Below are 20191 nucleotides of genomic sequence, written 5' to 3'. Positions count from 1 at the left end.
GTTAACAAATATTTAATAAAGAATACTTATATTATAATTCCAAAATAAATAGCTTTATACATTTTTTTAAATCCCCACGCAAAAAAATGACAATAGATTCGTTATCTTTGAAATATTGAGCATGGAGTTTCTCGATTTAAGCTGAGCATTCTAGGTAGCTTCTGCATATTGATATTTCATTTACTCTTATATTTAAGCTATATAAAATATGAAATTTGAAACAATTTTTTTTGAGTTTTACGTGCCACAATTATGCCGACTAGGCTAAAGGAGACGGTGGTGATGAGAAATGAATGAAATGGTGGAATGAAGAAAGTGGGAGGAAACGGGAGAACCAAGAGGAAACCCATTCTCACGGTGTTTGTCCACCACAAAGTTCACTTGGCTTGAGCGGGGATCGAACCAGGGATCCCATGGACCAGAGGTAAACGCCCTACCACTGAGCCACCGAGGCCCATTTTTAAACTATTTAAGTTTATAAAAGGGGCTCATTCTTTCACTGAATATTTGGAGCTTTGCAAGAGCAAAATAAGTTCAATCTGAGACTAATTAAGATATAAATTTCACTATAGGTTCATTCAAAGTGTAATTAAAGCTTTGAAAATTATAAATAAAGTCAATGGACGTCAATTAAGGCATCATAAATTGTACTATTTTTTTAATTGAGAATGTAATTAGGACTTTGAAAATAAACTCGATCTATTGCAATTAAGACTCATATATTTCACTACAGGTTCTTCAGGACTTTTTGAATTTTTAAATCAACTTGATAATCAATAATTACGACATCATAAAATTTCAATATGAGTTCATTCAAAATGTAATTAAGACTTTGTAAATGACCAAATAAACTCATTCTACAGTAACTAAGTCAATAAATTTAAGAATCATATAGCCTAAGCTCATTCACAGTGTAATTATAGCTGAGCAAATTAGAAAACAAACTCAATGTACATAATTAATCATAAATTTCAATATAGGGTGATTCTCTTAAAATTTTCGCAGGAGAATGTAATGATCACATGACTGTATTTAGAAAAGAAATAAATGGGACATTTATTATTAAACGTTAATTTGGATCATAAGAAAGTAATTAATGAGATGATTCTTTAGCACTGCATGTTGTAAATGCAGTGTGTCTTTTATTTATAATAAAGATGTTCGTATATATAAATGAAAATATTTTTTCCACATTAGGGAAACGTACCAGTCATTTTCTACTTTTTTGATAGACACATTTACCAAAGTATTCGTTTTTAGATATTATACAGGTTGTCCGAGAAGTTCCCGTACTCCCTAGGTTTGATTTTTACAAAAAAACAATGTGAATGTAACTTTAGTTGCGGTATTCTGCTTTCATGATCACATTCAGAACTATCTGGCATCCCTACGTTCAAGATCACGTGTAGCATTTTAGTTGTAAAGCCATGGCTGGTGTAAGCAGTTGCAGTTACACAGTTAAGGAATTGTGTGTGTGGGTGCACAATCGACTGCACACAGGGCAAACAGTGACATAAGTAATGATTGCCTACGGAGATCATTTTAGCAAGGACCAACTCTGCTGGATTGGGAAAAACATGTGATTACTTTAGGAAGGGTGAAATACAGGTCATGCATTAGAATAAGAAGGCGTGTGTGAAAACATGTGCTACCTTCATTTGGTCAATTACAATATATCCAAATAAATTACTTTGCAAAAAAGCAGCTGAAATGAATATACTGTGTTCAATAATGCATGACCTCATTAAAAAGTATTTGTGTATGAAAATATTTAGACCTATGTTTGTGAATGATTTGTTTGACAACGATATGGAACAACGTGTTGCAGCTTGTCGTACTTCGGACACAATTTCCAAATATTTTGTCTTGCTCACGGGCAGTGCCGGATTTACGTATAAGCTAAACAAGCTATAGCTTAGAGCCTTTCAAAAATTCTCTCTTGGGGTCCCCAAAAATTAAAGGAAACAATTGTATGTACACTCATGTCCAAAATGATTGCCGCATATCTATAACTGTCTTCTTGTAAGAATATAATTTGATTATGATTTTGCATAGTACTTTTAATACTGATACTATGTGTATATTCGGAAAATGTATGTTTATGGTAAATTTCATAGAAAAAGAATTTTTAACTAGGAAAATTAGAATGAGTAAAACAAAATGTTGCTAAATAGACAAGAAAGTTTTATTTTCGTTTTGTTGTTCTTATTTACTGCTCTTTTGGCATGAAATTTGCCACATACATGTCTTTACCGGTTATACACATACTAACATTATAAGAAATACCGGGCGAATTTGTTATCGAATTATATTCCTACAACAACATATTTATAGACATGCGACAACAATTTTGGACATGAGTGTACATTTCCAAAATGTAAGAAAAATAATAAATAATATAAAACTAAATATAGCAACAGTGCTTCGTGTTGCGTACACATCTATGATGTAAGTAATGGGGCCCCTTCTGCTAGCCTGCTTCCTAAAATATCACTTTTTTTTCATTTCTGTATATACGGTGCCTATGTTCATCTTGATACTTAAAGGGACCCATTACCTTCGATAGCTTAGGGACCCACCAGACCTAAATCCGACTCTGCTCACGAGTGTTATTTTTAGATGAATATGTGATATATCGCAGTTCACACACGAGGAATGTGGTCTTCTGATCGAAGGAAATTCTCCATTATATACAAGAGTTCGAACAAAACCCGCTTCATATTATGATATGGACCGAGATGGCATCACGACACTTGTTCCAGTCATACTTTTTCAGGGTGTCTATCGGTCACGAATGTCACGAAAAAGTCACGAAATCAGAAAACGGTCATGAAAGTCACGAAAAATTCACGAAATTTAGCTTTTGGGTCACGATTTTCTTTAACTGTACAAGTGTAAGTACAGATTGGAAAATTTTGTTCTATAAAACGTCAAAATTCACCACCAAAAATGTCTATGGTCGGCTTTAGACGCTACCAAATCGCAAGCAAAGCACGTTTCTATCGCATGGATGAAAATTCGGTCTAATTCGCACCCAAATTTGCTCTTGAAAATGTTAGGAAATTTCGTGATTTGGTAAAGAAAAGGTCACGAAATTTCATTTTGGAATTTTAGTAGACACCGTGTTTTTCGATGAATGAATATGTGAATGAACATTTTTATTTATACATGAACTGTTTACTGCAGAAAGCAAACATGTCCACAGTTCGTAATTTTGCAGGAGAGGCAAAGAACTGAAGAAAACTATCTTTAATATATTTCCACATAACATGCATTTTTCCTTTAATGATAGAAGTATACGTGATTAAAATACACATGCAAAATTTGTGTATGACGTAAGCGGATGAGGGAGGTACTGTTTTGGGTTTTGGACATGTTTTCTTTATGAAGTAAATGCATTGTTCAAACAAATTGTGGATTGAATTGATTAAAGAAAACAACCATGAAATTGATATTCATCATTTATTGAAAGAAACCTTAGCGCTTAAACATTCTTGAATATGTGAGTTGCGGAACTGCAAATTAGTCGGTCATTTTTGTCATTAGAATGTGTTTCTGTTGTAATAAACCATGATGATATTAAACTTCAAAATAGAATGTTTTCTTGAAGCATGTAGTCCAACGTTTTTGTGATGTCATCCATTTGCTTGTTGTTTATGGGCAGTATAGGGTTACAGGCTTGTCTGGAAGACACGTCAAAGTGTTTAGAAGAGTTTTTCAGCCTAAAAGTGAAATCCCTAAAAGTGAGAGATTTCTGAAGGGAATTTTCCCGACATTCTTCAAATTTTCCCTGTTCAAGTACGTTATCAGTCCCAATACATACCACCTCTATAAAGCTTGTTTCATGCTGAAGAGAATTAACTATAAATCATGACTTTCCAATGAACTGTTGACACAATAGCTATTTCAAAGCGAGTCTACGATTTTCTTTGTAGTGAGCCCCAGGGACTTACTCCGTTATCCATGTCACCGAAGTTTTTGTGCATTAACATATCTTCGTTACGTTTATCGAATGGACTAGGTTTGAATCGGATGTCCGGATGACAGGTTCCTGTTCGTTCCTTGTCAGCTTCTTCCATATTATCCCGAAATCTTTATCATTGGGCATGAAGGAGTGACCTCTAACTCGAAAAACTACAAAGTCTCATTTACTGCCGATAGGGAACTCGTTCGGGACAAGTTTCCTTTCTGCAGTAAACGAAAAATTGAAGGCGTCGCGATGCCCATTGTTATTGAGCGGATAAGTGTCATTTCGGTGCTAAACGATTATTGACCTATTATTACAAACCATTATCGTCACAAAAAAGGAAATGTTGGACATGTTTGCTTTCTGCAGTAAGCGGGAAACGGGTTACTTCCTCAGCTGCAAGAGAAGGAAATCATGGATCGTATGTATATGACGGCATTCCACTCCATTTGGTTGTTCAGGTCCGTAATTTCCTTAATGAACAATTTTCAGGCCGCTCGATTCGTCATGGTTCTTCCAACATCTCCATCCTCATGTGTGTTCAGCATGATGGAGCACACAGAGATCTTTTTTAGATATAGTTCATAAATGTAAATAGTCAATTATAGTATTACTAAATAAATAAACTACAATACATTGTCATTGCTTTCTGTGATACTAAAACCTAGAAGTACAGAGACTTCTCGGACATCCTGTACAACTGCCTGTCTTCATTATAATTCAGCTTGAGAGAGCGTGGAGAATACATATTCAAGGTTACTTATTAGTATCATAAAATAAAGAAAATAGTTTTCAATTCGGACTTTGCAGTTCGTTTTAAAACCCTTAACAAATATCTGGAAATTCCATATTACCTCTCTTTAAGTTCATTACTACATCCACAGAACCAGGAGAGAGAAACAAAACGAGGCACTGGTGTTGTGTAAGAGGCTTGAGGAATCACTAGATCAATTACATCAAAATAGGTCGTTGTCGCTCAGCAATAAATGGAAGGGTTGCCAGGATATTTATATGAAAGTTGTAAACATGAGTCATTCTGTCTCGTTCAAATTTACCTGGATTTATTCCTGTAAATCGTATGATAGTATAATAAAAGGATCTTAAAATTTTCTTGTAGATTCAAATTCGCTAAAATTTATGTGTGTTTTCTTCAAGGTTATGGTAAAAAAAAAATCAGTGTGGCTTGGAGCTCAGTAATCGATAGTTTTTAGGAAAGGCGGTGGCTCACTGGTGGAGCGTTCACCTCTGGTGTGTGGGGTCCCTAGTTCGATACCAGCTCGCTCCAAGTGGACTTTATGGTGGACAAAACACCGTGTGCGTGGGTTTCATCGAGGTTCTCCCGTTTTCTCCTACTTTATTCATTCTTCCATTGTATTCATTTCTCATCGCCGTCTCTTTCAGCCTAGCCGACATAGCAGGGGACGTAAAATTGAAAAATTTCCGATAGTTTTCCTGCTACCGTCTACCAAAGACAACGATTTAATCGTTTTTGAGTACAATCAGATATTCTTGTGAAAATGGGTTCAGATCAAGTTAGTTAAATTTAATATATGTTGTATTTTCGGAAAATGTAAGACTTAACTTATCCTAATATGGTTATGCCCTATAGGCTAAAATGGGACGAATGCCCAAGTGAATAATTACGAAATAATTTGGGAATGGTAGTGTAGGAGAAAGGGTAGAACCTCAAAAAACCAACAAACTCACATGGACTGTAGTCGAACCAGAATTCCTCGCAACTAAAGTATAATTTGTATCATTGAGCCACTGTACTCATTCTTGTAGTTTTCGAATTTGATAAAACTCGAAAGAGTCTGTGCAGATTAGGCGCGCACTCAGAAATTTTTGTTGGGAAGGGCCAAAACTGTGGCGGTAAAGGCCCAGTATTATAAGCCACTACCTCTATGTAATATTGAATAGATATTATTCTGCACCCGAAAAGAAGATAAGTAATTGTAAATACTTCCACACATATTTAAAAAAAAAGATAGATTGTTTTTTATAAGATTAAAAGTACAGATAAAGTGTAAGATCAAATTTTCATGCTACATCAGTCATCTCCTTGTTAATCAAGTTATAATTTTGTTGAGAAAATTAGCAAATATATGTTGAGTTAGAAAGATTTCCGGGGGGGGGGTCCGGATCCACTTGATCTCTACGTGGGTGCGCTCCTGGTGATCAAGATGAACAAAATGATGGGAGTGAGAAGAGGGATCAAGAAAACACCGAGAAAACCAGCGCACTCTTTTTTTGTTCACCACAAAGCTCACTTGGCACGAGCTGAGATTCGAACCAGGGATTCCGCATACCAGAAATGAGTACTCCATTCAGGGGTGTTATTTCGGACTTCGCTTGGGGGGAGGGCAAGAGCACCACCGAATAAGACTTTCGCGTTTTGTACTAGTATGTTATAGATATACCACATTGACTTGACAGCTAGTCTTCCCTTCCGAACACTGCTATCGGCTGAAGGAATTTCACTTCCTTTGGCTAAGGCTCTCTCGCTTAGCAACAACTAAACCCTTATTGGCTCAACCGTGGGTGTGTCGAGGGTGTGAGCATTAGTTCGCATATTTGCCACGGTTCAAGACATTTTGGCAGCACTATAGTAGACAATCGATTAAAGTATATGTATTCCTCAAACTCTTGGGGGAGGCAATTGCCCCCTCCTGCCCCCCTAAATGACGCCCCTGGTTCCACTACTAAAACAATTGATTAAATATATTGTCAATGCAATGTGTACTCATAATAAAGATTTGACAATAAAAAAGTAAAGATTTTGTTTCCACAATGGGAAAACTTACTAGTTATGCAATGATTTTCAATAACCATTGAACACAGCCTATTATGTCAGTAGTAATTACATTTTCATTTTGCAAACAACAATATTTCAATTTGTCCTTTTTGTCTTGAGAGACGTATTTAGGGCAAAAAGAGACAAACTAAAGAATGAATGGGCAAGGTTACATAACGCGGAACTAAACAACAGGTAACTTCACAGAATATAATGCGGACAGCAGATCGATACGTCTTTAGAACAGGCGGTAAGAGTCTCCTTCATAAGATATGTCAGTGGAAGATTAACAGCTTCAGTTTAAACTCCAGTGGGAAAAATGTCATTGGGTAATTCAAAATGAGGGTGAAAGAATATGTATAATACTAGATCTCAGGTAGGGGATTAACAATTCCGTATGGATTAAAGTGCTAAAAAAATATAGTGAAGGGCTTTAGATTCTGAGGTAATGAACCTTTGAATTTCTTAACTCTTAAGTTCATTTCACCACTGAACGGCTCATTAGGGCATCGAAACAATATGAGACGGCGAGCTACGAATGTGGAGTCTGACTTATTATACAGAGTGGCCCAAAAGTAGGTTTACAGTCGTAATATTGCCATAACTTCTTGTTTGTAACTTCTTTTCTCTTTGTCTTTTTGGATATTTTGATATTTTGAATGAAGACTGGAACTGCGATGAAGAGCAAAGGAAGTAGAATCTTAAAACCTATTTGAAAAGTGCTTAGCATGTTCGTACATTATAAGCGTGCATCAATACGTTTAAGAATTTATCGCATCAGGGACAAATTTGGTAAACAGGTTCGAATACAGGTAGGATAATAACTCGAACAAAAATTTGTATCATAATGTGTGTCGCAGCCTTCTGGATAGGTTTGAAGAACATTGAATTGTTGAATAAGGAGATTTCGAACACTTCTGCGCCTGAAAATTGTAATTAAGATTTAGGTACCACAGTATACCTACTTTTCTCGTTGTTCTCCCGTTTCCTCCCACTTTCTTCATTCCACCATTTCACTCATCTCTCATCATCACCGTCTCCTTTAGCCTAACCGGCATAACCGTGAGACGTAAAACTCAAAAATTTCATTTCATTTTTCTACTTTTTTATTAGTCATCGTTAGTCAATTGATAGGAATAATCTATCGTTTATTAGTCATCGATATTTAACTGATAGGAATACTCTACTCTTTTATTAGTCATCGTTAGTCAACTGATAGAAATAATATGTTTCTTTATTAGTTATCCTTAGTCAACGGATAGCAATACTCTACTTTTTTATTAGTCATCGTTAGTCAATTGATAGGGATAATATATCGTTTATTAGTCATCGATACTTAACTGGTAGGAATACTCTACTCTTTTATTAGTCATCGTTAGTCAACTGACAGGAATAATATATTTCTTTATTATTCATCCTCAGTCAACTGATAGGAATACTCTATCGTTTATTAGTCATCGATACTCAACTGATGGGAATAGTCTACTTTTTAATTAGTCATCGTTAGTCAACTAATACGAATACTCTACTCGTTTATTACTCATCGATAGTCAATTGATAGGAATACTCTAATTTTTTATTAGTCATCGTTAATCAAGTGATAGGAATAATATATTTCTTTATTAGTCATCCTCAGTCAACTAATAGAAATACTCTATTTTTTATTAGTCAACGATACTTGACTGATATTAATATTCTACTCTTTTATTAATCATCGATACCTGACTGATAGGATTAATCTACTCTTTTATTAGTCAGCGATACTCAACTGATAGCAATACTCTACTTTTTTCTATTAGTCATCGATACTCAACTGATAGGAATATTCTAATTTTATTAGTTATCGATACTGAAGTGATAGGACTGAGCTTCGTGGCTAAGCGGTTAGCGTATGTGCCTTTGAAGTGGGTGACCCGCGTTCGATTCCCGGCAGAAGCTCATTTGGTTCTTATTCCACGCTAATCAGTATTTCCCGTCTCATATAGCCTCGCTGGTGAAATTGGCGTTAAACTCAAAATTAATTTAACTGAACTAATTGGAATGATGTACTCTTTTATATTAGTCATCCATACTCAAGTGATAGGAAAAATCTACTATTTTACTAGTTATCGATAGTCAACTGATAGGAAAAATTTATTCATTATCACTGACTTTCAGTGAGTGTTGACTTATTGGTTAAATAATTATGATATATCAGGAAAATGCCAGTGTATAACTAAAATAACAGTATATAACTAGTATAGCTATGACTATACTATAATTTTTCGTACGATGTCCAGGTTGTTGAGTCTGAAAATCTAGGAGCTCTACCCATGTAGAACCAATGCTGAAAAGAGACACTAAACTTTAATAAACAAACAGCAAGGCACATTCACGACAGCTTTTGAAGATGAGACAGATTCAACTCTTGTGTCGAAGGCAAAGCTAATTACAATTAAGCATTAGATTTCGGCATCTATGGCCATGCTAGTCCGTCACGTATGAGGGATAACGTTCAATTGGCGATTACACTATCGGAGGAAAGGGAAGGAAGGAAAGAAGCGGCTGGAACCTACAAGTTAGGTACCATCTCGGCATTTTTCTTGATGTGAATAAGATAAACCCAAGAAAACCTCACTCAGGATGGTTGGTCTAAAAAATGTTTCACCTTTTTTTTTCGACCGGGTGCCCAAACTTGAATCGAATCCGGAACATCTTGCAGCAAAGACGAGAGCGTTAGCGACTACGCTACACGGGCCCACATTCACTATGTTTTACGCACAAGTGAATGAGTTGACAGCCCTTGCACTTTTCTCTTTTCAATACATACGTAAATCAGGTAATTGTGAAGTAAGGTTTAGATTATCTGAAACATTAAGTTTTTCGGCCCAAGTGAAAAGCATAACTTGAACAGCATAACGTGACTATATATTTTAAAAAAAAAAAAAATAGGGGAAAGTACTTGAGGAGAATGAGAACTTAACCTCAAACTACAAAACAAAAATAGCAGAAGTTTCTTGATATGCTTGGTGTTTTTGGAAGGAGAATCATGAAAATAAGTTGTTTGAACAAATATTAAATTTAAAAGACAACTAATGTTATTTTGAAACCGCGCTGACAGAGAACCCTTTCTTTGAGGTATCAAAATGATTCCTAAATCCATGTTTCTTTTTTTTTTTTATATATATTCGTGCAATTTTACTAACAGCATACGTGGGCGCAACATGACTTTAATTTAATTGTTGGGTTGGATGAGTAGCCTACGGTCTGACTTGCTCTGTCGGCGTGAAATACAGTAGGCGCTGTTCACGACAGGCTTTTTAATTTGACGCCTAACTCTTCTCCCCTCATTTTTACATTTGCATGCCGTCACAACCTTTAGGGAGCGTAACGAAACACTAATAAGATTTTGTAAGCTATTAGAGATACAGCTCTAAAAATTTTTGAATTCAATTTTTTTTTTTTTTTTTTTTTTTTGTAATTTAATGTTTGTTATAACTATATTAGTTACAGTAGCACCCGAAATAAGATTTCCTTATTTGTTAATATACAAGGTAGAATTTCCTACTTGCTTCGTGAGCAACGCTACTTGCATGTTCATACCTTTGGTTGTACAGTTCCTTTAATATAAAGCGTAATAGTGGCTCGGTTTGTATCTAGGTCCTGCTCTTCATGTTCTTTATGTTGGATAAAGTACAAAAGTCAAATCAAAAAATAAGGAGAACTGTGGCTCAGTAGAAAAGCACTTACCTATGGTGCAAGTGGTCCTTGGTTCGATCCCACGCCAAGTGAATTTGTGGTGTAGCTTTTCCGGTGTCCTTCCGTTTCCTCCCATATTCTTATTCCACTGATTCTGTATAATCATTCATTTTTATTAACCACTAGCTGAATGCCCATTTCATTTTGGACATAAAGGGGCACCAAAACTGTCACCAATCAAATTAGGGACCCCCAAAATTATGAAATTGATACGAATATCGGCCATTTTTAATTATTTTTACATGTCATCATTCCCCTTAGGAGTACGAATGGGGGCTGAATTTGGGTTTAAACGGCATCGGAAGTGTCACTCTTCATTTCAGCATCAACGAAAACTATGTATTCAACACTAATATCGGTCATTTTTCGATCACTTTTATACATCTCCCTCCTTCAAGTTACGGGGATGAATTTGGATTTAAACGGCATCGGAAGTGTCCCTATTCATCTCAGTAACCCCGAAAACTATGGATTCGACACTAATATCGGTCATTTTCGGTCATTTATTATATATATTCTCCCTCCCCTCCCCAAGCTGCACCATCAAAGTGAAATGAAAAATATCGCATGCCCGAATCTCATCTATGTTGGAACTTTGATCGAAATCGGTCGGGTGTTCAAGATTTATGAAGATACAAACATAGTCACATAGATCCGTCTCCTTTAGCCTAGACAGAGCATAAGCTTGGAACACAAAACCAGAAATTTCACTTGACTTTTTATTTTTATTTTTTATACAATCATTACATACAGGATGTGACGACAGTTCGCAAACAACCTGTGTAGTTTAAGTGATACTCTCGTCTTTGACGTCACACGATTAAAGAAAAAGAGAAATGAGTGATAGTAATGAAACAAGTGGTAAAAGTACTACATCCGTGTATTATGTGATTCGAATACACATCAGACAAGTCTTAGACCATGTCAGCCGGTAAAACACCTCTTTTGTTGTAAACATAATTAAATGGAAATGAAACTATTTCTATCATAAGCTGACCATGGTAGTTACAAGATCTGTGAGATATGTTACCGTCATCGGCATAATTTTTAAAACACTATTTTGAATCTAGCTTCACGTTTTAAAAAAAATGTCAAGTGATGTACCAGCAAATTTAAAAATTTTCAATAAATCTGTTTTAACGCATTTTTCTTTGTTGGAGAAATTTGGATAAAACATTTTAGGTAAGTCCCAAGAGGCACTTTATCCAAGAATATTAGAAATGTATATTAAAAAGATTTGGTAGTTGGACTTCAAATTGATGAGATTTCTTTTCTAGCAAAAAGTTTTCCATAGAGATTGGCACCTTCAAATTATATATATCTACAATAGACTTATAATTGACTTCCTCGTGGTAAAAGAAGAGATATCTGGTGAACTAATTTGCAGAAAATACAAAAATTTAACATAATCAACGATAAGGTCATCCTGGACTTCCAGAAATATGTAGGCTAACTAAACAATATTGCCAAATGTACAATTCTTTTTCAATATTTTTGTAAAGCATTCCAAATTAATACTACAATATGTGTTCTTGGAATATTTTGGTGTGGTGAATGAATAGTACAAATCAGTTTGGAGTATTTCGTAATAACTTGACTTGTGTCATTTGTATATAAATAAGCTGTTATGTTGACTACACTGCATTACATAAAGCAAAGCATTGGTTATAAAATTTGTGGATATTGTGATTTAAGTATTGTACTAGTAAAGTTTCTCAAAGATGGTTTATGTGAATTGAAATATGTTTTAATGTCTCTAGTCTTATTTTAATTTGTCTAAAAATATTGCTTTATCCGAATTCATAGTTTTATTTTATCTACAAACTCCCTTATCTGATTCATAGTCTTATTTTATATACAAATATTTCCTTATCTGAATTCATATCATAATTTATCTACAAGTGTTCCCTTATCCTGCACTTGTAACTAGTAGCACAATGTTTATGATTGTGCCCACTCTTCGGTAATCTTAATAACTCGTGACATAGCTTCCCTTCTCAGCTCAAATTTCCATGTGGTTTTGAAGTATCCGACCGATCTCAAATGAAATTTTCAACATAGATGAGGTTAGGGCCTGGGATGTTTTTTTCTTTTTTCTTTTTTTTTTTTTACCATTTCACTTTGACGGTGCAACTTAGGGGAGGAGGGGAAGGATATATATATATATATATAATCTAAAATGACCGATATTACTGTCGAATCCGTAGTTTTCATGGTCGGTGAGATGAACAGTGAGACTTGCGCTACCGTATAAATCCAAATTCACCCCCGGAACTTGGGGAAGGGAAGATACAGAAATTATCGAAAATGACCTATATTAGTGTCGAATCTGTAGTTTTCAGGGTCGCTGGGACAAAGAGTGACATTTCAGATGCAGTTTAAATCCAAATTCAACCCCCATTAGTACTTCTAAAGGGAGATTGTGACATGTGAAAATAATTGAAAATAGTGTCGAATTAATAGTTTTTGAGGTCCCTAAGTTGATTGGTGACAGTTTTGGTGCCCTTTATGTACAAAATGAAACGTGTTCTTCCCGTGCGAAGAACGGGCATTCTGTTAGTTTGTTTCTAATGTTGATCGGAGTATAGTAAAACTAACTGACATTACTTCAATCTGAATAGGAATAAGTATCCAGTGTGCACCCCCTGAATGTTTATGCAACCAATTCGATTTCATTGTGTACCGGGATTGCATAAATATAGGCGTTTGACATCAACAAATATTTAGATTTAAAAAGTAAGCTCAACAAATACGGATTTTGCTACGTATACGCAACAGAAAAATATATGATAGAACAAATAACGAGGTTACGGATGAACAAATTGGATTTACGAAGTAAAAGGGTATTATATATTCTATTGTCTTCATTTAGAGTAATCGGCGGAAAGTTTATAGGAAAAAGTATGGAGGTGTATATGTAGTGTTTGATGATTTAAAAATCACTCTTGGCCGAGTAAACTGGGAATTTCGATGAGATTGCAAAAGGAAATCGAAAAAATTAATCTTTCAGTTTAACATCCCACAAATATGCCTTTTAAGCTAAGGGAGACAATGATTAAAGCCAATGAATGATGATGGAAAAATTGGTGAAATGATAAAAAAATGGGAGAAAACGAGAACAAACCGAAAAAAAAATCCACGGGCACAAAGTTCACCACAAACTTACTTGGCCGGGGATAGAACCAGGGACCCCATGCACCATAGGTAAGTGATGTACACTGAGCCACCGTGTCCCCAGAAGGAAATCGAAATGAAAGGATTAATTGCTATTAATAAATTTACATGAAACTCGGAGTAGTTATGATTTGGAGTATATTTGTTTCTTCAGTACTACTTTAAGTATCACTGGTGAAGACATTTTACTCAGAGGGCAATGAAATTTGTAACATGCGGTGGAATTTTGGAATTTTGTAGAGTCTATCTTTGTCTTAATCTCCCTAGAATTTACCTAGAACAACTGAACAGAAATGTTGGAAAAACCTCAGTCAGAATGGCCAGCAATTGGGATTAATATCGGAAGCTTACTGATTACGATGCAAGAAAGCTAACTGTTTGATATGCTATTCGAAGTTCAAGGACAAATACTAAATTAAGTGTACTACTTGGAACGAATGTTGTTGCTTGTGGAAGTTTAACGTCCCTTTTCAGCACCGAGGGTATATGAGACTTGAACATGCAGTTTAAGATGGAATTCGAGCCACCACAATGTGTGCAAATTTATACCTTGTCTCTCACCGGGAATAGAACTCTGCATCCCGTGTGCCAAAATTATGTGCTCTAGACACTAGACAAGTGTGGAGGACTACTTGGAAGGCAATCTCTTACAGAAGGTGTCACCTCTTAACAAACTTATTCAATATCTACCTAGCAGAAAACTGGAGAATTCTTTGACTAGATTACATGGTTGTCAGTAAGGGATAATATATTTATACACTCATTGGTCATCCGTCTTATTTTTTAAAAATAGATTTAAGGACCATTAAGCTTTATGTTTTTAGCCGGAGTAGCGTAGTCGGTAAGGTTGCTATCAACTGAAAGATTCTTGTTCAATCAAAGAATAGACTGTGTTAATTATTATGTTCTATTCGTGTTCATATTGGGCTCAGGATGTTTATTCAGCCTCTATCGAACGGACCGTAGCGTGATGCTAATTTCACCCTCAACTTCTCTATGTACTGAGTAATGGAAATATAGAGCCTTAATTTTACATCATCCATAGTCTCACATTGGCCAGTTTCATGTGTATAGCGCATACCTTTTGCAGTTGCAACATTAGGTATCTCATTCTATGTATATCTACTGCAGTTAGACAACATACACGTAGTGCCATCACATTATAAATACATATGAAATATTGTGTATATATTGTAAGGATCCTCACCTTACAGCGTGAGCACATGTTATTCAAGCAACACGTGCTATCATTTATAAGCATCAGTACAGCAGACGATACACAACACCAAGAAGACACGAAGAACAGTGCGACGGGAACCGAAGGGAAACGAGATATCCAGAAATCTATTATATAAAAGAGAACGCACAAATCCTTTGTTAGCTCATCACGCTAATACGGCTGAACCAATTTCTTTCATTTTTGGGGGGTTATTAGGATTTGGACCCTAGATGGTTTTTATCATATCACTTTAATTTTTAATTACCAGTGTCTTGAGATAATTGACCATTCAAGTGTCCATAACATACAAATCCTTTGTTAGTTCATCATAGGTATAAAAATAAACGTATTTATATGCAACCCGCATGACCGTGTCACTCGGCGGGTTAACATAAATGACAGGCGCTATAATGTTAACATTTACTGCAATTTGAAAGCGAAAAAGTAAAAATTATCTAAGTAACAAAGTTTATTGCGTTCCGAGGTGACCGCAGCGAAGCGGGGTGAACGCTGCTAGTGATCTATAAAAGTGGATCCAAAGAAGACGGAGGCATTAGTTGACCAGTGATTGATTAACCTACACCTCCTCCTGAGGTCACCCTGGACAAAGGAGTACTAACTTGCCTAAAATCCCTGGAGGCTGCCTTGAGTGAAGAGGATTCCTAACCACAAACCGAACCTCACGAGGCTGCCATAAGCTAAGGAGGTTACCATAAGGACCATATCCTGAAGTTGCTGCAAGACGCCCTGGAGGCTATTATGAGCTGAAAGGGTTTCCGTATAGAATATTTCCTTCCTTTACCTCCTCGGTCATAAGGAAAATTTAAGATATTTACTTTGTAGGTACAAAAAATATTTTGTAATATTTTGTAAAATAAATTAGGTGAAAGGCGAGAATACCGGATTGTCATTGATTCTATCCTAAGAAGATTACAATATATAATTATACAGGTTCATATGGAAATGGCTTGGCTTCTTCATTACTTTGTTTCAAAATGAATAAACCATTGAATGAAGCCAATCAAGTTACTTATTTTTCAAGGTTCACTCTTTAACGATGCACGAATATATGCGTAGATATTAGATTTCTTACATTCTTCTTTTTTTTTTTAAAAAAAAAAGTCTAGACTAATACACGATAGATACGGAAATAACGGATGCGGTAAAGAATACAGCCCTTGTTTTTTCGTGTAATGATATTGTAGTATGATAAAAAAAAATGGTCAAGAGAAATATATTAAGGATAATTTATAAAACATAAGTATTTTAAGTTTGAAAATAAAATTTCAATCATTCGCTGGCGCTACTGCAGGTCATCGACATAAACAACCTAACAAACAAGGGAGCTCGAATACCTACACTTAAATTCTTTACGCAAAAGACGTTCTTTTAGCTAGGAAATAAGTCTCGATTCCTAAGAGTTTACCGAGTTGGATAATAAAGCTGCCTTCCTGTAAATAATGATACCAAGTAACAATTCTGCAATTAGGCGGAAGACTAACACCAGACCCGATACAGGAAGAGAGCATTCGAGAACCGGAAAGTCTGAAAGTTGAGAGAGTCCTGTGTGAACAGTGAAAGAACAAGCCTCATTATTATCACTTACGTATATAGATTAGTGGTGAGTACGATTTTCCCATTGGCTAGTAATGATGCATTAGAGTTCCCAAGTCTGACTCATTAAAGTCCACTTCCACATTCACATCAATTAACATCTTTATTAGTTGATCATATACTACTCTAGAACGCCAAGAGACCTCAACACCAGTTTGGAAAATAGCTAAATATGATATTCTTTATTTTATTTATTTTATTACTTGGAGCTCAACATACTCTTGCTACGAGTGAAAAATATGTTATTAGTCCCATGGCAGAGCATGCCGCGATATGCGATGTGATAGCAGAAAATTTGCCGCGCCTGTGGAGAAAAAATTACCACAGGAAAAAATAGCCAACAGAAAAGTATAAAAACATTCCTGCTATGTGTAGATGTCTGAAATGCACAGACGACTCGCATAAATATAGTTTGAACTTTTTTTTTTACACAACTCGAACTAGGACACCGCTGAAAACTGTTTATCATGCTTCATGTAGCACTGTTATAAAAACTTGATAGTATCATCTTGGCTTTTTTATTTTGAAATTACGGCAGAAAATTTTTGACTTACAAAAGCTTATCGCAGAAAGACAAAGAAAGTTCTGCCATCGAGGTTAATTACATATTTCTCGTATGTTATTAATTTTAATAATTCAATCAAATCTAAGTGAACATTAGTCCTCTTTTTATAATAGAGATTAAACATCGAATATCTAACCTACATGGGATCACGTTGCTGTTTGTTTCGAAAAATGTCCGAGCACACTCTGGTAACTTGTTACCCTACTTGAAGTCACCGTGCCCGTGCTGTGGTGGCAGTAGTTCATAGTCAGTGCTGGCAAAATGGAATTTATATTCTCAACTCAGATCAGTGTATAATAGATCTCGTTTGTATAACTATGAAAATTTGGGGTGTCGTACGCACTAAATTCCTGAGCGAGCGTAGACTAGTGGATAGCTTCGGTAGTTATTGCTTCGGAAGCAGGAGATAGTGGATTCAAATCTGATAGGTCATCTTGACATATTTTTCCAAGTTTTTTCCCCTCAAATTCGAGATAATATCTTTAAATATAGGCCCTGATAAATGCTGGGATAATACCTTTAAATATAGGCCCTGATAAACTTTTATTTCCTTTCCCATTGTTGTAGTTTTAACTTGTTAATTGTTAGTTATTCCAGTGAAAACTTGCGCGCAGGATATACAGTATTTGGTGTTTATTTTAATAAGTAAATCCAATGATTCGACTTTTTAGAAACTCAAAAAATTAATAATAATAATAATAATAATAATAATAATAATAATAATAATAATAATAATAATAATAATAATAATAATAATAATAATAATAATAGTAATAGTAATAATAATAATAATAAAATGAAATCTTTAAGTTTTACGTCCCACAATTATGTCGCCTAGGCTAAAGGAGATGGTGATGATGAGAAATGAATAAAATAATGGAATGAAGAAAGTGGAAGGAAACGGGAGAATCCCGAGAAAATCCACGCATACAATGTTTGTCCATCACAAAGATCACTTGGAGCGAGCTCGGATTGAACCAAGGACCCCTAGCACCAGAGGTGAACGCTCTACCACTGAGCTACCGCGGTCCTTTTTAAAAACTCATCAATGGTGATATCGTCATTATCGTTAATCACAAAACATTTCTTTCATTTTTAATATCAATAAAAATATTAAAACACTAATTGATTCTGTAGCGCCCAACTATGGTGCAAGGGATCTGTGGTTTAATCCCTGACTTTGTGAGTTTGTTGTGAGTAACATCGTGTACTTTGAATTTCTCAAGGTTCACCCATTCCCCACAGTATCATACCACCAATTATTCGTAATAATTCACTTTAATGTTAATCATCCGTTTCTCTAAGCCTGCAAGACGTAATCACAGAAGTTAAGTTAATGATTTAATTTGTTTCACTTAAAAACCGTAGTTATAACGAATTAATTGCCTAAAGTAAAATCTAACTCAAGCGATACTCTGCTTTTTATATGGCCAAACATACTCTTTCTTATCTGTGAAATAGTTCAACAATAACTTGTGAAGACAATTATATCGCCTATTTTTTAGGTTCAAGAATTAGTACAGAGAAAAAAACAATATTATTTCTTCTAAAAAGCTGCACAATATTTGAAAATTGATGTAAAAGAAATGATAACTTAAGATTTGTTTTGTTGTTGCAGATTATGTGTATAACCCGAAGGAGGCCAGAATAAGAAAAGCAATGCGGGAGCAGGCTGCAAGGGAACGAAACCATACGACACGGAACCATGTGGCTTCGGCGTCACCGATTCCTTTGCCTAAAATGTCCCAGCAGTGGAAACCATTCAATCCTCGCCAGCACCCTCAGCCAAAGCAAGCCATATTGTCTCCAAGGGTAAGTATAGATAGCATTCTTGAAGTTTTCTTTGTAATTAACATCGCGCGGAAGTAAATCAGATGATTTGGTAACACTGGATATAGTGTTACATCAGAGGGTACACTTTACTATCGCTGTCTTGCAGAACCTGATTTACCATTTAGTTGTGGTGGGATTGGCTGTACTCAAAGATAGTGCAGCATGCATTTTCGGACTATTTTCATATTCCACATAATGACCTGGTACCAACTACCTATGGCATCAAAATATAAGGAAGTGATTATGTATTGAAGGAAGGAGCTCGCGATGTAAAACGCATACTTATGTAGAATAATATTGTTAGAGTAGAAGGTACCATGCGCAAAAACTGATAGAATGTGTGAAACGAAATATAAGTTATCGTCTTGATGAAGCTTATAAATACTGATATGATAATTTAAAATTGTGACATATTAATACAAAATTATAAGGCATGGATTGTAATTTAGTGTAAGTTTGATCAATATAATAATAATTTTTAATTTCATTATGGTTTATTAATAATAGTTCAATTTGCTGTTACACCCTGCATTTTTGAATTTTGACTGACTTTATCTTCCTAAATTTTTAGAATGGTTGACTGTTGATTCAAAAGAAAGTACACATATTTGAACTTATTAGTAGACGTTTGTAGGTTGGCCGTAAAACAAAAATAAGGAAGTTTCCCCCCAACGCATAAAAAGGGACCTCGAGATTTACATAGCCGTAACATAAGCTTGTTATTGTGTGTGTGAGCATGACACGGGAGTTTTTGTACCTAGATAGAGACTGTGCTCAGACGATTTACGGAGATGCAATTGTAGAAAAATACTTTTCCTCTACTGTTTCACAATTGAAGGAAATGGGGAACCACTATTTATAGCATGTGTTGAGTGACTTTAATGAACATTCATATATAAATTTATTTACAGATAATGTAAAGGCAAGCACATTGTTAGAATTTTAGGAACGTATATCATCAATTATGGCCGGATACATCGCTCGCTTATATTATTTTAAGTAGTGCGATCGTTTCTTCCGTTTCTAGAGATTTCACAGCAACCACATGAATACAGCACAAATCTCCAAAACTGAAAGAGCAAAGACTTTTTGTGTGTAAAATGTGACACAATTCGCGAAAGACTGGATTCAGAATAAGCTTAGCAGAAATTTCTTGTCGTTGCGGACGTGGTGCTCTAACCACTTGTGTGTGTGCCGTCCCTCTTTCGATCCCAGATTTCGCCAAGTAGACTTTGTGGTGGACAAACACAATGTACGTGGGTGTTCTAGGAGTTCTCTCGTTTCTTC

The 20191-nt window shown here is 35.4% G+C and overlaps 1 protein-coding gene across 3 annotated transcripts in view; it reads left to right on the top strand.

The window, feature by feature from the left end:
- The window catches only part of LOC145686646 (uncharacterized), a 272938-nt gene that overhangs the window by 143453 nt on the left and 109294 nt on the right, over positions 1 to 20191 (top strand). For all 3 annotated transcript variants that reach the window (XM_081760124.1, XM_081760127.1, XM_081760125.1), the window contains exon 4: positions 18690 to 18883. In XM_081760124.1, the coding sequence (XP_081616250.1) occupies positions 18690 to 18883 (194 nt within the window). The remainder of the gene's footprint in view (positions 1 to 18689; positions 18884 to 20191) is intronic.

This window comes from Thermobia domestica, chromosome 5 (assembly GCF_964235325.1).
Source record: "Thermobia domestica chromosome 5, izTheDome1.hap1.1, whole genome shotgun sequence".
Taxonomy (NCBI): Eukaryota; Metazoa; Arthropoda; class Insecta; order Zygentoma; family Lepismatidae; genus Thermobia; species Thermobia domestica.
The sequence above is the reverse complement of the archived record's forward strand: the minus strand, read 5'-3'. Positions and strand labels throughout refer to the sequence as shown.